This window comes from Pholis gunnellus, assembly GCF_910591455.1.
Source record: "Pholis gunnellus genome assembly, chromosome: 3".
In the NCBI taxonomy this organism is placed as follows: Eukaryota; Metazoa; Chordata; class Actinopteri; order Perciformes; family Pholidae; genus Pholis; species Pholis gunnellus.
Window position 1 is genome coordinate 16994583 of NC_136529.1, and position 21632 is coordinate 17016214.

General features: G+C 40.4%; 2 protein-coding genes across 2 annotated transcripts; both read left to right on the forward strand.

Annotated features, from left to right (window-relative positions):
• Window positions 1–6314: 6314 nt before the first annotated feature.
• cyp27b1 (cytochrome P450, family 27, subfamily B, polypeptide 1) lies at window positions 6315–11149 on the forward strand (the record flags this gene model as incomplete). The annotated part of the gene is made up of 9 exons (XM_079156559.1): window positions 6315–6518; window positions 7110–7300; window positions 7779–7969; window positions 8842–9042; window positions 9573–9736; window positions 9832–9998; window positions 10095–10176; window positions 10318–10515; window positions 11036–11149. Exons 1-9 carry the CDS (start codon window positions 6324–6326, stop codon window positions 11147–11149), a joined length of 1503 nt encoding a protein of 500 aa, XP_079012685.1. The 5' UTR covers window positions 6315–6323.
• Window positions 11150–13282: 2133 nt separating this feature from the next.
• Window positions 13283–17814, forward strand: mcrs1 (microspherule protein 1). The gene is made up of 14 exons (XM_079156656.1): window positions 13283–13412; window positions 14225–14379; window positions 14550–14688; window positions 14789–14953; window positions 15042–15151; window positions 15267–15375; window positions 15577–15715; window positions 15943–16018; window positions 16136–16164; window positions 16283–16375; window positions 16473–16555; window positions 16695–16782; window positions 17164–17291; window positions 17380–17814. The coding sequence occupies exons 2-14, from the start codon at window positions 14225–14227 to the stop codon at window positions 17464–17466; spliced, it is 1401 nt and encodes a 466-aa protein (XP_079012782.1). The 5' UTR covers window positions 13283–13412; the 3' UTR covers window positions 17467–17814.
• Window positions 17815–21632: the final 3818 nt, after the last annotated feature.

Genomic DNA, 21632 nt, shown 5'->3' on the forward strand with positions numbered 1-21632 from the left:
CTGCTTAATTGTTCTTAGTCTTCACTCTCCCAGACTTGTTCAAAGCCTTTGATAATGTCAACCACCAGACTCCAACAAGAGGATCTCTAGATGTGTTTCCATCCTAAATGTCTAACTGAACTCATTTATTATAATGAAGGAATCTGACCTGATCATCTTTCTATATTCTTAATCACATAATTTCCTACTTTTTGCCAAGTCACTGGCACTCAACTTTCTGCCACTCTTTTCCATCCTCATACTCAGGTTGAGGCGTGCCTCTCTGCTGCCTAATTGACATCTCCAGCTGGATGTCTGCCCGTCGCCTCAAGCTCCTCCTAAACCCAACTAAGCTGCTGTACTCCCCCAGAAAAATCCTGACTCATTTCTCCCCTGAGGATTAACAAACTGTGGTGATATTCTGCACATCACAGGCAATCTGCCATCCTGCAAGCTTGCAGAAACAAATCCTTCCTCACTTGGGATTCTCAGGTCTGGACTAATGAGACTAACTTCCACTGACCCAAGTTTCCAACATAATCTGTATAGGCCCTTCAACTCAACAAAGAAAAAATGTTCTCTTCGTCTCCAACTTCTCCCAAACTGCATGCCTGTGACTCCAAGAGGGGAACAAATCCCATTGTGATTGAACCTAAATTCCAGTTCTTCAATAGTTTTTTCATTCCTCTGCCCAAAACCATTGTCGAAAACCTGTTTCCTCCCATAAGATTGAAATTACTTTTCTACTTTAGTCAGCTATTATTTAACTGAAATTGGTTTGTACCTTATAATAAGAATAAACAGCTAAAGCCCAGTTTCATATCTCAAGAATCAGTTTGCATTCAGTGAAGCAAATCCTGTTGAAATCTTGACACTAAAACTAAAATGTATCTTTCTGAAAACACCATTCTTATAGCTAGAAGACAAACACCACCCTGTCAGAGAATCATTCAAAGTATTTGAGTGTAAATGATTGTCAATAGGGTTGTTCCAAACACAGGAATCAAACAATTGTCTTTATTTAAAGTCCATTTTTTGTCACATGTAAGTGGTAGATGTTAGGAAATGTGATCTTTAGTAAGCTTTGCTGCAGATGGACAACAGTAATTATTTTAAGGTGGAGAGCAGCTGCAGCTCTGTAAATGTTTACACTTGGTACTCATGACATCATGATTGCTTCATTATTTGAGTCAGCTTGCATCAGATCACCAAAACATGACCGTGCCAAATGGTCATCAGTCATATCTTCTCAACAATTTGAGGTCAAGGAACAATTACGACCTCTAGCTGCAACTTAAATTTGTTGAAAATAATTATGAGAATGGAAACCGCTATGCTATATAGAGATTCATCAAAATAAGAATTCCAGCATCCATTGAGTCGTCCAAGATGCAATAAATCTCACTGTAGCTCTCTGAGTTATACATGTCAAACTTCAAAGTACAACAAAAAGGAATTTGAACTGCTTTGAAAATCTAGCTTCATGATCTTGAATAAAACATGACATGGAGAATGTAGAATGTGTCTCTACTTGTCTGCTGCTGATCAAATATACAGAGATGCTGCTGCTGCTCTTAAATAATGCTATATAAGTGCTAAAACCTCAGAGTGAAAACAAGCTTCAGAGGGAACAAATCCAAAGCTCAGTGGGAAGAATGACTAAGAAAAAACAGCAGAGATGAATGTAATCAGTGATTTATAACACTATTAAGGTCGGCTAGTTCTATAAGTACGACAGCAGGAGTAACATGTAAACAAGGCCCACAATCACAATGTAAATGTACAATATGTGATGTGATGCTTTGGATATCGTCAAACTTCTACAAAAGGCTGATTCACACTCGATCACATGGTGTTTTTCTGCCCGGAGCGATGACTCTTTGTGAACACAACCAGGCAGTGTTAATTGTTAGTGAAAAATCATCATGTCTTATATTTTCTGTGAAATCCCTCATTATATATACAGCAGGTCTGTGACATCCCGCAGACATAGACAGTTCATTGTCTATCACGCGTGTGCTGTCACTGTGGTGGACATTCATGATAGACAGTCAGTCGTTCTCCTCTTTCACATCTTGTGTCCAGATGTGCTCTCAGTCTAACAGATGTCACTTAAACCACCTTAAACCCATATTTTATATTCATGACATAAACGGGCTTTATTAAAAACGGCACAACCGCAATCAAGTACCGCATGTATGGTGATAAAAATCATTATTCAGTAATTAGATTTTTATACTTCATTACCACATCCTCATATCCTGTGCGCTCACAAGCAGCTGTTGGCAGGCATTTGGCAAAATGTTTACTGCCAGAAAAGCTTACTGCCAGAAAACTCTTTGTGTCTGAACACGTGGAAACATCATGAACACATCCTGAATATTATATTCTGAACAGTTAACATTTTTCAAACACAATGAGGAGCAACCCAAAACAATAATTTGACAAATGGAACAACATTGTATACATATTAATATTAGGTGGCCAAATAGGAAAAACAACTTGCTGTGAGATGTTTACGGTATTTACACTAGAGTGCATGAAATCCAGTTAGTGAGAAAGCTCAGTGGTATAAACAGTAATAGATAAATGGTTGAAAACTTAATTAGTAAACTATTTAAATGGCTAAAAGTAATGAATAAACAGAAATATTTAGCTAAAAATATTGGATAAAAAGTTTAAAGCAATAAATGAACAGTTGGAACATTGGTAAACAGAAATGGTCAGCTAAATGTTAATCAAGTGTTCGTAGTGTGAATGCAAACTTTACCAAAGCAACCGTAACATAGACAATTAAATGATATGAAAAAGAATTTGACGTAATATCAATTATATTTAATATAATCAATATTATTAAATAACATTCAGTTTATATCCCATTCATAAAATGAAACATGATGTTTGGTGCAGATGAAGGGGAACTTACCTGATTGGACTTTGGGGTTATGCATCAAACTAAACAGATTGTAAACCACTGACTTAATGCTTATTGGGCACCATGTAACAAACATGCACATTCAAAAACCATATTCAGTACAAAGCACATAAATACACCATACTCACCAGCCTGCTGAGTGAGCGAAAACCATTTACACAACCACTGGACACACACTCACTCATTCATTCATCTGAACCTCTGGGCATGTACACATGTGTGTGTGTGTGTGTGTGTGTGTGTGTGTGTGTGTGTGTGTGTGAGTGTGCATGTGCATAGATACTTTTCAGATACCACCCAGACAGGCAGACTAAAGCCATGAACTTTAACACACTGATCTTGGAGCAGCCTCCCTTTTGGGCACTGGGCCAAAACAATAATTGGAAATACCTCTCAGGCTGTCCCGCTGCGCTCTGTAGCATGATCTACGACCGAGCCACATCAGTTCCCACCACACGACAGCACAAAGAAGCCATTCTTTCACAGGATTTCTTGTTATGTTTTTTTTATAATCAATATTAATCCCCCGTTACTCAGCCAATGCCAGATTCATAAAAAGAAAGTCTAATTTGTGTCGGCTTCTTGTGTGGTCTTAAATTACCACCCTGCTGAGCAGGAAAGTGAAGATGAGCATCTGAGCCGTGTTGCCAGAGTGAAATGTGAAGATGTGCACATCTTTATCAGAAAGAAACATGAAGAACAAGATGAGGGAAATGCATTTTTTATTCATGACTGCAACCCTGAACAGCCAGACGTTCCAAAAAAGAATTCTTATCAGCATGCCAACAAATCTTTGGTTTGATTTGTTTGCAGTGTGTTGCATAAGACAGATACTCATCAAGACACTGGTGACCTGGTTTAAAAGTTGCTTATGTGTCCATGTAGATTTCAGAGGTCATTTTTTATCTTTCAGGCTTGAAGTTAACTGTGCATCTTCCACTTAACTTGTTTTTTGACAGACTGTATGTGTTGCACTTTCATCTTTATATTAAATTTTGTTTTGTGTGTTCTGAAAAAAAAAATCTTCTGATATTACTCCTTTTAACCTGCAGCCCCATTTGGCTGGAGCTGTTGTCAAGTGATTTGTCCACTCGACCGCACATCTTCATCATTGTGCAACCCAATCTCACTTTTTTATCTCACCGTCTTACTTCTGCTATTTTTTAATTCATGCTTTTGTCATAAAGTCGTTTATCATTTAAAGTGCGTGCTTGTCCTCTGTGTCTTTAGATACATGCTTGAAGTTGCTTATTTTTCCTAAGGAGTATGATAAGAACTCATGCAGACGACTGCTGATAAATCATTACCATTGTGGATATTACTTCAAATGTAATTTCACATCACAAGGTCTGCGTAAATCTCTTCTAAACCAGCCTAAAGGCACTTCACTGGGTTCTTCATGTTTCCATCATTTCCATATATCATACTAAAATGAGTTGACATTTTTAATTTCAGTTAGTTCTATTACATTTCGTCACATCCAATCCACGCAAGCAGTAGCAGGTTATACTCAAGAGATGGAATCCTCCTCCAGCCCCCAGCCAAATAAATCATGCACATTTTACTTGACCTTTGTAGAATGCCAACACATGAAATGAAAGGCAGTGTCCCCAAAACACAGGCTCGAAGTGTTCTGCCCTGGATCCCTTAACACCAACTAGCCTTTAAAATCTAAATGTCATGTATCAGGTCACACGTCACCCAGCATCATGTGATGTTGCAGTGTGGATTTCGTTTTTTCCTAATCACTGTCTGCAGGATACTGCATACCATTATAAGTAGACAGACAAAACATTAACATGTCATTTTTAACAACTTTAGAAAGCTGCTGGGCTTATTTTCAGACACCAAGCCCAATTTAGTTATTCTTCAAGCTGTAATCACGTATACATGCATGATTGAAATATTACAAAAAAATGTGTCACTCAATTGTTGCTCCGTATTTTAGATTATGCTGATATTGTATACCATAATACTGAGTCCCATCTTTGACCTAAATGTTATTTACAGTAGTTTATGTGGAATTATTTTTTGAAATATCCATGTCATAATCGTAGACCATCATTCATGTCACCATGGGTATGAAATATATATTTCATTCTTTTTAAATACCCAGTTTATTTAAAGCCATATTTATGCCCCAATGCATTAAACACTCTGATCATCTTTGCCTGTTTTTGCTCAGTCTCTGCAGAAATTGATTATAAAAAAAAAGCATTTTTGTTTAAGACTCCCTTTGATTTGAATAACTTCCTTCCTTCTTAATTACTGAAGTTGCTCTTTCATCTAGTATTCATTTTCAAAATGTTTCTCAATGTCAATGGTTTGGTCATGTTTTGTTCACTATAGTCAGGTTTTTGTACGCACCTTCCACTAACTGGTAAGATGTAGCCTTGGGTCTGGTCAGGACCCTCTTGGAAACAGGCGTATCCTGCAAACATTAGAAAAGCTTAAATACCAGAATGGATAAGAAAGTCAAGTGTAAATCCAATGCTGAGATCTGACTCACGCGTCCCGCTGAGCTTGCCAATCAAGCCTCAGTGTTTCTGTGAAACTGGGTGATCCAAGATTTCTAGAACAAACGAAATATGGGAGCAAATGTCACAACAGATTCTGAGTAGGCTACAGCCTCATTACTTCACTGTCCACACACATGGTGCTTTGGACAAATTCCAGTTCCAATGAATTCAGGTCAGGATTTACTCTCTCGCCAGAACCCCCCCCCCCCCCCCCCCCCCCCAAGTCAGCAAAAAATAATTAGTCATAGGGTAAACAAAGCCCCCCAGGTCTTAAAAAGACACAGGCTTGTTTCTTCAAGCTTGAATTAATGTCCCAATGTCGTTGTTAGGGCATTTTGATGGAGGGGGGATTATTGATTCATCTGTTTCAGCTTAAGGTTTTGGCCCGCCTGAATCAATGGGATCTATACCCTACTAACATTGTCCTTGAGGTGAGGGTTAAGTGCCCCACTAAGCACACACGACCTAATTTTCACATGTGGGTGATCGCATGAACCATGTCTGTCATCGGAGAGCAAAGTACTACAAGGAGGAGGGGGGGGGGGGGAGAGATAAGACTCAACAGCGATTTTACGGAGAAGTCATGCATTATTTATCCAGGTCCTCCACGTGTGCTGTTTCTGGGATGGTCCGAACTCAGCCCTCTGATTGGACACACCTTTCTCTCAGCTCCTCGTGCCTTCGAAGTGTCGTCCAGGCGCGCGGGCGGGGGCGGGGCACGCGCCGCATTAACACCCATGATTGGCCCAGATTTAACAAAAAATATGCAGCTTTATCTCCACGGGTTCCAGGAGCAGGTCGCGCGTTATAAATACTGCCTCCAACCGGGTGAAACAAAATGAGCACCGACGTCCAACAGAGCCGCTTTCAGTGAGATTTCAGTGAGAAAGATGCTGCAACAAGCTCTCAAAGTATCCGGCCGGAGCGCCTTCCCACTGGTGAAGTGGATGGAGAGGAGGACTGAGGGCGCATCAGCCAAGCCGCAGGCACTGAAGACCCTGGACGAGATGCCGGGACCGTCGGCCGCCAGCTTCGCCTGGGACTTGTTCGCCAGACGGGGGCTGTCACGGCTGCACGACATACAGGTAAATATGATATTGTTCAACAGGGATTGAGTTAAAGACACGTATGAATAGTTACAATACTTGCATGTTAATATGAATACATTCAGTATAGGCTGCAACAGTGGGCTGAATTATCAAAAATACTGATGCACGGGACACGACAGAGTGAATGCATGTTGTAGGAAAGAATACTTACGATTTAAGGTGAGCACAAAGAAACTCTCCTCCTTCCACCTGAATGTGAAGACAGCCTTCCAGTGTCATACTCTGCATATACACAAGTCTGCTCAAGCTCAAAGTGAAGTCAAACATATTGTTTGGTGGAGGGGGGCTTTAATATCCCCTTTGAGACTTTGTAGTCTGTTAAACTATTGCAAGTTAATTTAGCCATCAGTTATCAACATGTCTGCCAAGTAGAGAAGAAGATTTGGCTGATCAAACGGTGCCTGTCAAGTTATGAAGGTTCAGTGAAAATGATCTCATCATATTTGGATGAGAGAAGCCTGCATGTGTCTTCCTTTCTTCGCTGGGCTTCAAACTAGAGGACAGTGCATCCAAAGCCTCATAGCCAGCAGGGTTTTCACAAAGTCGCCCCTCTCTCTCATGTCCCAGCTGGAAGGAGTGCAGCGGTATGGGCCCATGTGGAAGGCCAGCTTTGGCCCCATCCTGACAGTTCATGTGGCTGATCCAGCGCTCATTGAGCAGGTACTGAGGCAGGAGGGCCAGCACCCCATGCGCTCTGACCTTTCCTCCTGGAAGGACTACAGGAAGTTCAGAGGACACCACTATGGACTCCTCACATCGTGAGTATCACTTCCTCTTCTTTCTCCTCTTCTGTCTTGTTGGAAACCCCTAAACCACAAGATAGTGTCAAGCTGAATGTAAACTTGAGTGATTTGTAATTTCATTGTAAAATATACAGTATATTACTGAATGATGTAATAAAGTTCAGAGAACTAAAAAAAACAAAGACACTAAAATCAAAGATAAAACAGCTGTTCTAATCTCATTTCATTAATATTTAGCCACAGGGATCAAGGGAACTCCCCCTCCAAGGTGGTGACAAGTAATGCAGAACTTACAAGACTTTAAATTGACCCTCTTACTGTTTTACAAGTCTATGGTTTTTTTTCTGATACTGAATGAAATAAAGTGGACAAACCCTTTTGAATTCAGCCGGTAAATAATACTTTTGAAACCCTGAATTAGTGCAGCTGAATTGTGTGTGCACATATGCTCCACTAACACGAGCCTTTGTTCATCTTGACTTTGTGTTCCTAGTGAGGGGGAGGAGTGGCAGTCGGTGAGGAGTCTCCTGGGGAAGCATATGCTGCGACCAAAAGCAGTCGAAGTTTACGATAAAACCCTGAACGGTGTGGTCAGTGACCTCATTGCCAAACTTCGCTTTCGCAGAAGCTCTCAGGGCCTCGTCTCTGACATCGCCAGCGAGTTCTACCGCTTTGGTCTTGAGGGTAAGGTTTCATGTGTTCGGAGGCGAGGCAACATCATGCATCACTACAGGGTTTACCACACCGTGTAAACCTTGGTAATTAGGGCCAGACACATGAAGGAAGCCCTATTTTGGGATAAAACTGACATTTGTTTAAACATAGATGCCTGTCAAAGCCTGTAGTTTCAACATTTCCATCATGGATCAACAACAAGTGAACTTCAGCTCACCTTTCCAGTGATGAAAGAAAGTAGCGTTTCTGCAAATACAAAATTCCTAATTTTACAAGTAAGAGTCCTGCATTCCAAAATATTACCAGGAGAAGCTGAATTGCCTATTTCAGAGTGTTATATTATAATATATATATATATATATTGCCACTAATTCATGACTGTATGTAGTATTTAATGTTGCAGTTTGTCAAGATTGAGGTCATTTACTTTACTACATAGGCTACTTTTGAGTAGTTTGACCTTTAACACTGCACCATATTCTATTAAAATAAGCAACAGGTATTCCTCCTCTCCCCTCCTCAAGGCTCCTCAACAGTTATTTGTTTATGTTGAGGGAGGTACATCATTCATTCATTTTCCTCTACCAGATTTTCCCAGACTAAACACAGTTTCAGTCCAGTGACTGTGTGGTCACATGCACAGCTCTCAAATATTTACTCTGTCATCGTCAAAATCATTGTTAGTGTTAAATATTTCCTTATCGAGGCCATTCTACATGCAGTGTTGAGAGGAGGCTGGGCCAACACTGGTGTTGAAAATAAAATGTTACTTTCAGAAAAGTTTAAGATGTGCTTTCATCTCCCTGTGCAGCCTGAGATTGTGGTACATTTCAGTCTGTCTCACCTCCTCATTTACCTTTTTTTTTGGGGTTCTTTGACAGGCATTTCCTCAGTGTTGTTTGAATCCAGAATCGGTTGCCTGGATGAAGTTGTCCCAGAAGAGACCGAGCGTTTCATCCAGTCGATCAACACCATGTTTGTAATGACGCTTCTCACCATGGCCATGCCAAAGTGGTTGCACCAGCTCTTTCCAAAACCCTGGAACACCTTCTGTCAGTGCTGGGACTACATGTTTGACTTTGGTAGGTCATTTCTCCTAATCATTCAGTGTCAGCGTGGGAAATGGTAGCAAAATGTGCACCCACTTGCAAATATTATCTCTTAATAGTGATGATTGTGTGTATGTATGACACTATTTTACCAAAAAAATGAGTATTTATAAGAATGAACATAAACAGAAAATCAAATGCATTGTAAAAAAATGTATGAGCAGGGACAATCGGCAGATCCCGTGCAAGCTAGCACTTCACTACAACTACGAGATTAAAGCCCTTAACCCGGACGCACTACAAGATCATCTGCACTGAAGTCTTGAACATCTGTGATCAAACTTTGGTTAAAATATACCTAATTGTCGAGGTGTCTTTCCCCAAATTAAGAAAACAGATCTTGTTTACAATCACCGTGCAATGAATTCATGTTTTTTGGTACTTATTAAGGAGGATAACTTGATATCACATGAGAAAGCTCAGGTCTTACCATTGTGTCTCAGCATCTGCATTACATACTGCACCCTCACTGTCATAATGATCTCTAATCTCTGTGCTTCTAGCGAAAGGTCACATTGACCAGCGTCTGAAGGCCGAAGCAGAGAAGGTTGCCCGTGGAGAGGAGGTGGAGGGCCGTTACCTTACCTACTTCCTGTCGCGGACCGGTCAGCCCATTAAGACCATCTACAGCAACGTCACAGAGCTGCTCCTTGCTGGAGTCGACACAGTAAGAAAGATCACTCTGTCCCCTTCTTCACTGAAGTCTGACGTCGGTTCTACCTGATGTTATTAACGTATCGTGCACCCTACCTGTCCTTTCAGATCTCCAGCACCATGACCTGGTCATTGTATGAGCTGTCCCGTCACCCCGAGGTGCAGGCATCGCTCCGGGACGAGATGTTGAGCGTGCTGGAGGGTCGAAGCATGCCGGAGGCAAAAGACGTGGCCCGCATGCCTCTCCTGAAGGCCACAGTCAAAGAAGTGCTTAGGTATAAGTCGAAAGATTCCAATTAGTTTCCTCAGGACATGTAGTTTTCAATCTGCAAGTTTTATGTTGCTCACCTTATTGAACTTTTGTTTTCCAGGTTGTACCCCGTTATTCCTGCCAATGCAAGAGTGAATACAGAGAGAGACATCCAGGTTGGAGGCTACCTCCTCCCTAAAAATGTGAGTGTGTTGAGGGACTTTGTGCACTTTTAAATCATTTGTAGTCTGCGATGGATTGAAATCTGTCTCATGTAAGAAGTCCTTCATACTGGGCTAAATGGGAATGTTACACATATCTGACTGTAAAATCTTTCCATCTAGACTCTGATTACCCTGTGCCAATTTGCAACATCGCGGGATCCAGCGGTGTTTTCAAACCCGGATGTATTCCAGCCCCATCGATGGTTGAACAAGGACCGGACTCACCACCCTTATGCCTCTCTACCATTTGGGGTGGGAAAACGCAGCTGCATAGGTCGTCGCATCGCTGAGCTGGAACTCTACCTTGCTCTTACCAGGGTGAGTTGGCTGGACTTGAGAAGACTTTGGTCTAGATAAGTAGTTTGTGATAGGACCAGGAAGACTCTTTTTTTTTTTTTTTTTTTTATTGCTGATTGCTGAAATGAAAACTGTTATTGGGAAAGAAAAGAGTATATATTCAGCAGTAATTGAGTGTTTGATTATCTGTTGAAAATCAAAACAGCGTTAATCATTCAAAAATGTTTCATGTAAAACACATTTGTCTCAAGACACTGGAACACATTATGCTGCATGTACACAGATTATTTGAATTATAAGTGCTTTAGATTGTTTCTGATTAAATGCAGTTTGTCAGAAACTGCCGTGTTTCCGACAAATCCTGTTGCCGCATTTTTTCTTAGAATAAGTCGTTGTGCTAATCCAGTTCCAAATGAATCCATTTGATTACTTAATCCAGGGATTTCAGTTAGGAGTCACTAACCCACACTTGGAACACTTGTTTTAGTTTTGTTTTTATTCAGTCACCCTGGAGTAAATCCGTTTTCTCTGCTCACTCTAGATTCTCACAGAGTTCGATGTGAAGCCGGACCCAGAAGGGATTTCCGTGAAGCCCATGACACGGACGCTTCTGGTTCCTGAAAATGTCATTAGCCTCCAGTTTATTGAACGATGACCCACTTTCCTGTGCTAATCTATTACACGAACGAGAACGTGAGTCCCTTCGCAGTAGAGAGCGCTAGCAGACAGAGTTATCACAGGAGCCGTGAGCATGCAGTTAGAGCGGACCTTCAACCTTCGAAATGACAAAGGCCAAAGCCCTCTGTACTTGTAACCCAGCGTCTGGAGGCTAACGTGTGGAGAAGGACACATGAATGAGGGATGAACAGTGACAGCTCATCACTGTGGCTTTACTCTGAGAGAGGTGCAACTCCAAATGTAATACTGTGGGTTTTTTTTAGACTACAATCACCATGAAGAACTTTTTGCACAGAGGCCAAAAGCAAGCCAGTGATCTCCTTCAGTACGTTTCTATAGACAAGTTTGTATTTGAAGCTGATTTTTTATTTTCAAATAACCCCATTCCTAGATCTGATTATGACCTATATGAACTATATTCAGCATTCCCTGTGTGTCCTGGACGTGCAAATATTTCATTTTATTAGTGTTGCTGTATATGAGTCGGATATACACAGTGTGTTGTAAATGATTTGAGTATGAGGAGAGTCTCAGACTGGCAGATGAAACGATGTTTCTTCAGCTGTTATTAAGCTTCTGTGAGAGTTTTGTGTAGATATGATGTTCAACACATTGATCAAAGTGTATTTCATAAGGTGAACTTTTAGTGACGGGTTCTTTTTTTGTAACACGGCAGCTGTTTATTATTCCTGTGTAGGAGTGCCTCGTGCCACTGTTTAAAATCTCAAACATAGGCCACTCTGCACCCTGGCTTTGTCTGTATTGTCTTTAAAATGTAAATATGTGCCACAATTCAACAGTGTAGCACAATGCAACTTTACCTGTTTTTATTTTTTTAAACCTACTATGAGTGATGTACCACCACTTTGTTAATGTAATAAGCTTCAGTATCTGAACTCAGTATTTATTATAATTTAACATGTTAAAACTGTTACTGTAGGTTTCATTAAATGGTTTCAAGTTTGACTTTTGCCTATTTGTTGATTTAATTTGACCAAACCAATGATAATCCAGTTTACATCAATAATATCACTTGTTTCTTTTGTGTTAATGTGATGCCCACTTGTCTTCTTAACAAAAATAATTCCCTCTGTCATGATTCAGCATTTGCTTCAAGGTCTAACACCATCAGCTGCAACAGATTAGGTCAAACCGATCAGACGAGTGTTCTTAGTTTGATGCCAGTGAAACCAGCCACGCAGGCAGTCATTTACAAATGACTGTGTTGTACAAATACAACACAGGGTATCAAAGTTCGTATGTGACATGACCATGTGGAGTGTGTAGTTGGAGCTCTGGCGCAGCAGCTGTGGGTCTATAATTTGGACCAAATCACTCCACTACTGTTGGAGTGCTGAACTCTGATGTTCAACCTAAAACGAAAAAGCCATCTCCAAAACATTCAACATTTAAATGAATGTGTTCATGTGAATTAATGTGGGTTTGTGTGTGTGTAAGTGTATTAGAAGACTGTGAAGCTAAAGACTTGACTTAATTTGAGTGTGGAGAGATGGGCGGTGGGAGTAACACCACGAGAAATGCTGATTGTTACTCTTTACTGGTTAAACCTGCAGGGGCATCAGAGCTACCATACAACTAGCCAACTGATAAAGGACGGTGTGCAGACTGATAGCTAGAGAGGAGCCAGTTTGCCTCCTAGGCACTGCCGGGGGCCCTTGGGCAAGGCACTGAACCCAAAACTGCTCCCCGGGGCCCTGTAGTCACTGCCCACTTCTCCTATGATGGGTTAAAATTATTTTTATTTATTCACATTTGCATGCATCCGAGCACTTTAGCATATTATCTGAACAAAATGCTGCCCTCAAGCAACAAGTGAAAAAAAACAACAACACAGTTTTAGTGGGTCTGTTTAAATAAAAACGAAATAAGTCTGTAAACAATATAAGTCTTACTGATGCACATGCATGTGTTTTGTAGTGCCCCACGCATGAATGTGTTGTATTAAATAATGTATTATGTCCATGCCATAGAATAATAAAGCTGATCGATATTTACACTCCAGTCCACGTGGTGGCGGTAATGAGCCGCACAGCTGCGACAAAACCTCACAGGAAGAAAACAGACCAGCCGAGCAGTTAATGCTAACAAGCATACGTCAGATTCATGTAGCCAGTTAGCCATGTAGCTAGCTACCGAGGTGCTTATAAAAGGCATAAACAGACTACACAGACTTCAGTTAACTGATTAGATACCACAACAAAGGACCATAGCGAGGAAAGGTGAGTCACAAGACAGCGTAGCTAACGTTTGTTGTGTTAACTCGCTAATTCATTAACGCTAGCTATCGTAAGAACGTTGTGTTAGCTAAGCTAATGCTAGCTAGCCAATATAAATGACCGTTATTTATGACCACATTGGTTTGGTTAACGAAGCAGACTGTGGTGCAATGTTGTCTGGGCAAGCTCGTCTTGCTCGTCGTGGGTTTTAATTTCATATTGGATGATGCACATTGAAGGCAGAAGGAGAGGTACCACGGCTAACACAACATGTAAACAAAGGCATCGCCAAGTTAATTAGCGAGTCAACAAAAACACAGCTACTTAAAAATGGGTTTCACACAGAGTGGTGAAGTAACATTAGTTTCATTTTAGGAGTATATCCGTCTGTCTGGGTATAACTTTGACGTTATGTTTCCAATTGAGCTAACGATTATCATGCTGTCTTACAATGTTAAGATGTTTATTTTGTTTAGATCTTTATTTTATTTGTCTTTATTTACCAATTACCCATTAGAGCCCTATACAAACTGCGTGTCAAAATGAGATCATATACTCCTGTATGCTACAGACCAATTGCTCACCTCACAATTAAGATTTACAGCCAGCTGCTCTTTCCAAAGAGACCAAACTATCGTTGGATTGTAATAACTGTATGCAATCAGGATTACACTGAAGCTTAGTCTATACACACTGCAACTCTGTGGAGCCAATTGAAAGGATGTCTAGTCTCCCCCTTGTGTTAAATCCTGATACTCTGTCGTGAGAAATGACTGGATTATTTCCTGATGTGGTTTCATGTTGTGACTGGACAGATGCAAGCTGGGGACCCAGTGGTTGGTGCAGCGATGGCTGGTGCTGGTGCTCAGAGTCGGTCGGAGGACGAAGAGTCACTTGGGGTAAAAGATGTAAAAAGGACAGCAACGCAAGCGTTCGGCATTAGTGTTCCCAAACGCAGAAGTTCATCCAGGTGAGAGTTATACTGTTGAATTATTCCAGCTATGTATTGGTATAATCAATGGATTTTGTTGGATTTAAAAGCATTGATTTGTTGTTAACACTGCGTTGTTTTTCTGTGGTGCATCTGCAGATGTTTAAAGGATGATTGTTATATACTTCTTTACACAATTATGTCCTTAGATCAATAAAGAGGAAGAAGTTTGACGATGAATTGGTGGAGAGCAGTCTCGTGAAGTCGTCCAGTCGAGTCAAAGGCCCTCCTGTCATAGAGCCTGTCCGCTGTTCGGGGAGTGAACCTTCATCTAGCGAGAAAAAAAAGGTACTTAAGATCTTAAAGCCTACACATTCTTGAAGGATCTCATGGCGAAGAAGATTAAGTTCAAGAGGTTTGATGGATATTGTTTTGTGCCTCTTGCTAGGTGACAAAATCAGGAACGGCTCTCACACTGCCCCTTTCAATGGTAGTTAACCCTGCACCCATCACTAAAAGAGTAAAGAAAAGCAAGCAGCCTCTACATATTACTAAAGACTTGGGAAGATGGAAACCCACTGATGACCTTCTACTCATAAATGCAGTGTTGCAGGTGAGTAGTATGAACGTTAAAATCATTGTCTGAAAGGGTTGATACTGTTTGTTAGTTTATCATCTAATGTGTCTGTATTTGTCTCTAGACCACAGACCTAACCTCTGTTCATTTGGGGGTCAAGTTCAGCTGTCGTTTCACGTTGCGGGAAATTAAAGAGAGGTGGTACGCTCTCCTCTACGATCCTGTCATCTCGAAGTAAGTAGAGATTTACCCGGCAGCAGCTTTACCCCCCCCCCCCCCCCCCCCCCTCTCTCTAAAGTTTTTATATTAGGTACAAAATTGAATTCTCTCTGTTTTCTCTCTCTTTTAGGCTGGCATGGCAGGCCATGCGTCAGCTTCACCCAGAGGCCATTGCAGCAATCCAAAGCAAAGCTCTGTTTAGTCAAGCTGAGGAGGGACTGCTGGCTAAGATTGGTTCAGTAAGTGAAACTGGTACTTTAGGAACATTTCACTGTTGTGGTAAAATAAACATACAATCTAATCAGCCTAATGGTTAAGATTTAAATGTATTTTGAAAAGCTTTTGTGTATCCAGCTCATTGCATATAACATAGTGTTTGAATGTACACATTTGACTACTGCACTCACAAGCTATTTTGTATTACATTTGTCATTGAACAGACTAGTCAGCCCAAACTGGATGTGTTCCAGGAGCTTTTGAGCAAACACCCCGGTGTCTTTCACCCATCTCGCACCCCCAAGAGCCTGCTGGTACACTGGCAGCTGCTGAAGCAGTACTACCTACTGGATGATCAGAGCGGTACGTTGAGGGGCCCACACATTTATACAGAGCATTGATTGATTATTTTGTTTTATTGGGGCAGAATTACAAAGAAAGTCCCTTTTTTTTTCTTTTTTTACTCAGATGCACATTTAATTATGAATTCAATTGTGAGTCCAAACCCCCCTAGTGCTGTTTCCCGAAATAAACTGGTGAGTGTGAGTTCTGTTTGTGATTGTCTTGTTGGCTTTGATTGTGTGTTACAGTCCAGCCTCTCCCAAAAGGTGACCAAGTCCTCAACTTCTCTGATGCTGAGCAGATGGTTGATGATGTAAAGTTAAAGTAAGGCAGTGTTAATGTCATGTTTTTGTTGCTGATAAAGTATTTCATCATATTCTCACTTACGTGTTGTATGTCCATGACATTTGAAACACTAATTCATTTTTCTGTTTTTTACAGGGAGAGTAGAGATGAGGTGTTAGAACACGGTAAGAAATTAGATTATGAAGAAACAAGTTGAATACAATTCATCTTGCACAGCATAAATTATATCTTTGATAATCTTAATTTTGTTTACTTCTGATTTACCTTCGTCTTTACATTCAGAGCTGATGATTTCCGATCGTCACCAAAAAAAAGAGATCAGACAATTGGAGCAGGAGTTGCCTCGTTGGCAGGTCCTTGTGGACAGTATTACGGGTATATAAACTTTCATTCACCAAGCTCAAGCAGACTGCTTTTATAGGAATATTTGTTTTGAGCTAAATTGTGTGTGTGTGTGTGTGTGTGTCACCAGGGATGAGCATGCCCGATTTTGACAACCAGACACTGGCAGCGTTACGAGGAAGAATGGTCCGCTACCTCATGAGATCGCGAGAGGTAAGAAATCTTTCACAAACAGTTGTTACAGAGGAGCAATGTAGAGGTATTATGTCTGTAAAAAGGAAACCGTGAGAGGAATTGTCACTGTGAAGATGTCTTTGTTTTTTTAATGATCTTTTTATTCATGTTCACAAAGATTACGTTGGGCAGGGCGACCAAGGACAAACCGATAGACGTAGATCTGTCGCTAGAGGGTCCTGCCTGGAAAATATCAAGAAAACAAGGTAAATAAACTCGTACGCTGTCGGGATGTAACTTTATATTACTTGATATTGCATAGATAATGCTAACGGATACATAAAATATAGCTCATCTCTACTGAAATCTATCTTTAGTTTCATTTATTAATGACTCACAAGCATGCAGCATTTGCCCAGCAAGGACTTTGTGTCTGAAGGAGTTCAAAAAGTTTTGAATCAACAATTTATTTTTATACCAGTGTAATTCTTTTCTTGTATTATACTTAGTCATTGTTTCAACTGGCAGAAATGTACCCTCTTCTGATGCTGCTGAAAGTAACCGAACCACCAATTATCAGTCAATCATCTTGATGTATTTTGTAAACAAAGTGCTACCTTTTAATCAAATCATGTTGATGTCTACAGGAATTATTAAGCTGAAGAATAACGGGGACTTCTTCATCGCCAATGAGGGCAGACGACCCATCTACATAGATGGCAGACCGGTCTTGTCGGGGAACAAGTGGAAACTCAACAACAACTCTGTGGTGGAGGTGTGTGGAGGCTGACAACCATTACATATATTTGAGCGGTGGTACTGAGTCAGACATGGCCCCTAACATACTCTATCTGTCTCTTCAGATTGCAGGTCTTCGCTTTGTGTTTCTCATTAACCTGGAACTCATCTCACTTATAAAAGCTGAAGCAGCCAAGATGACACCGCAGTGAACGTTAGGCCATCTGGCAGAGGAGTGAACATACAGGACGTACTGGCAGCCGAACCGGTCCAGTCACTTCCTCTTTGTCCAACAGCGGTTCACAGTTTATCTCGTGACGCGCAGTAGAGCTACCGCGAATCACACCGACAAACACCATGTTAACTTGAAATGTGAATTTTAAACAGACTACAGCTAAATCCTGGAGAAAGGTAGTAACAGGTGTTACTTGTTTAAACAGTTTCCATGTTGTAATGTAGACACTCTCATGGTAGAGCCTTGTTTTTTGTTTTTTGTTTGCCAATTTTTCAGAATATTGTATTTAAATTCTGTAGTAAAGCTTTTTCAAAATATTAAACTTGTATACACAAAGTGCTGTGTCCAATCTACAGTTTAAACATTACATTTCACATCTCAACAAAAAGCTGAACTGTGAGCAACAACACTTCCTGTATTTGTTATCTATGTAGCTGTAGACGAGTACTTAATGAATGCAGAAATGAGGCAATGCACTGAATAATCAATCCATGCAAGCATGGAGATTTGAGAAAGTGTCCCACATCTTTTATATTATATCTTTAATATGAGAATCTTTATATGTTATGAAAGGTATGTCCATATTTTCTTTCATTCAGAAAGGGAGTGAAACTACTAATTCACCTCTTGGATGACTCGCACATGATATGAACCAACAATGGATTAATATTTGTTTTGAGATTTTAGATCCTGTTATCCATTAAATCAGCCTGAGATCAGTTATAGATTATTTTGAAAACGTCTCACTAAACTAGAACAGTTTGGTGGAAGTAGGTCACTTTGTTATGAAGCTGGGAATGGGGAAAACTCACAAAATTGTCTTTTTTTTTAGATTTTCTCTAATATGTTTTCAAGTGTTGTACAACTGAAGCAAAATCCGACTGAAATGTTCAGAAGTCTCCGTAGCAACTACTTACTTTAGGGAAAATGTTATTGGTAAGCAAGTAAAACTTTTTATTACACTTTAAAAAAAAAAAAACAGGTTTACAAAGTGCCAAAGAGACCAAAACCCAACAAAACATAATAAAAGTAATTTGAATAAAAATGTAACATTGAAATCCAGACGAGCATGAATTGTTATAGAATAGCTATTAAGATCTAGAACTTGTATTTTTGCAGCAGTGATGATTATGTGCACTTTGCCAGCAGGCCGTGCTAGAGAGCCCAGTATGCACTCACAGTGCAGTTGGTTGCACTGATTAAAAACTACAAAAAGCCTACAAAATCCATACGAGTTGCAATAACTACTCAGCATTATTCAAAAACAAATGACACTTAACACACCTTCCCACCTAAAGGGAACTCCCCAACAAAGAACTATTTCTGACATTTACAGCTCTAATACATTAGTAGGTTGCACCCAACTGCATACCATTTGTTCCTAAACAAATATGTATTTAAGTTGTGTGTGAAGCCTGACTGTGGCCTGATCTTTATCTGACAGATTTGTCCCTTAACTGTGAGCTTAAGGAATTGTTTTTACATGTAAAATGTGTCAGTGAGAATAGGATGTTCTGGACCATTTTTACAAACTTCACTAACATGAAGGATTCAGAGGGCAATAAGGACACTGGACCATCTAAGCACCCAAAGAAATGACCTGGATAATGTGTTAAACATTCACCGGGGGTATGTTGGAAATATTGTCATCAAAACACAGACAGTGCAGTCAAGGGAATCTGCTGTTGCCATAGAAACTCCATCCTAACTCAATATGTGCCACAGGTTATGTTTTGACTGAATTCCCCAAACGTGAAACGGCTCACACAAGTAAAGTTTAAACAAGAGAAACAGACAACGTTCAGCCAACAGTGGTGAAATCTAAACATACTCTTCTTCTGCAACATTCTGCTGCTCAGATACGTGTCAGTTCAGGTCAGTGGCAGTAAATACATTATATCATGTTGCTTTGAAAGAGAAGAGAGCGTATTTACTCAAAACAGAAGCAGCTACCTGCATTACACAGCCAGTAAGATAAGGGTGAATTGCTTTATGACACAAACCAGTAAGAGAACACCGATTAATGGTAGAAATGGGGCTACGGATTAATGAGTTTCTCTCACAAAAATTACAGCTGGAAACAAAATATTTGAACACTTGTTCTCTTCAGGGAAACAAAAGTGAAAAGAATGGAGCAGCTCTTTGTAGGCCTGTACCTGCAGTTGTCTGGAACAATAAAGTTTCCCAATGGAGACTTCGTCTTTGACATGGCAGCTGATAAGGGAAGCCAGATAGCAAGACTATCAAGGTTCTGTCTGCTGTGCGAAGGCCTACCTGCTGTTGACTGGAACAATTAGGTTTATTGATATAGTTTTCCACATTGACTTAGCAGCTGATAAGGGAAGCCAGATAGCAAGACTACCAAGGTTCTGTCTGCTGTGCGAAGGCCTACCTGCTGTTGACTGGAAGAATTAGGTTTATTGATATAGATTTCTACATTGACTTAGCAGCTGATAAGGGATGCAAATCTAACAAGACGAGGTTCTACTGCGAAAAAATCCAAAAGATAAAAAGATGTTTCTTTAGACGGTAAGAAACAACCAGTAGAGCTTCTTCCTCATTGTCCCTTCATTTCAAAGGGCATAGAGAAAGAGACATCCACCACCTCTTGCCAACACACTGTGACGATAGCTGCTCTTGCACAAGTGTATTTAATGGTTTGTCTGGTATCATCAGATCGTTGTCTGATTTGATTTGTCTGTTCGTCATGCAGGCCCTCCAGTGTGCGAGCGTTGTGCTCTACACTACGCTGCCCAGACAAGATGTTGCTGTTGGGTCTCTGTATTTTATACATATTCTACATATTCCCTTACCTGCTACCATGTTGGGTTTTATTCAGAGCACTCTGCATGTAAAGTCTGGTGCATTCAGGGTTCGTTCAAAGAGGAAGAGACAGAGAGCTTCAAAAAACAGTCAGATATACTGGAGCATGTCAATTAACCTGCAGTGAAGCCCTTGGGATCTGTTGATAGTAGGGGCGCAACGGATCACAAACCTCACGGTTCGGTTCGGATCACGGTTCTTGAGCCACGGTTCGGATCATTTTTCGGATCAGCAAAGAAAAGGGGTGGAGACAAATATAACTTTGCTTTCCATTCATTAATTAAAGAACTTCAAGAACACTTAAAGCAAAGAACTTTGGGCTATAGTCTTACATGAAAACAAAAATATTGAAGATGTCCAATTTGAAACTAAATGAAACAAATAACAAATATATATAAAACTAATTTCTGTTAAGTTTAATTGCAACATGAGGTATGTTGATAGCTCTTCAGGGGCAGACCGGAGCTAGCTTCCACTGTTTCAACTGAACTGAACTGCTCGGCAACAACTTGGGTCAATGTTTACTTCCTGTCAGGTATATGTCATTCAAATACACAATGATGTTTACCATTACTGTGAAATGGTCTTTTCAAGAAGATGAGAATATCTCCATTGTCTGGGGACGCCTACATACCGTAACGGTTTTGTCCATCCCGCCATTATAAGTTACAGGGAAGACAAAATGCTCCCAAACTTGCGACTTTAGTGACGCCGGGAGCTTCTGAAGTTCCTCCGCTCGCGATGACTTTAGACTTTCACCGTTTTTAACACGCTCCGTTCACGTGAACACACAAATGCTTTATATCTGATATTAGGGAACAGCAGCAGTACAACTTTATTACAGATGATGATTAAACTGTAAAAAAAAAAATCCGTGATCCATACATCACTGGTTGATAGGTTTCCACACAAATTAAATAATAAAAATAATCAGCTTAAAAGAAGGTTGTGAGTCATTTGTTAGATAGTTTTCCAGTCACTGGTTGGAATAATTTCTTCTTCCAACAAAGCAACAAATCATCATGTAAGTATTGATGCACAGCGGTGATTATTGTGATTTTAAAAAATAAATCTTTATTTCATCTTAAATCACACTGAAGGGCTTCATTTTGCAAAAATGACCAATTGTTATTCCGCTTATTACACGGAAACTAATCTAAAGAGATCAATTGACACAAAATATATATATATAACTACCTCGCCTGCTGAGTTGAAGGGCTTCGGGTTGCCAGATACTGTACGTCGCCACATGACAAGTTGTCTTGAACGCCTCTCGATCCGTGTTTGTGTTACGTTTCAGAGCAACGTTTCAGGGCTGTG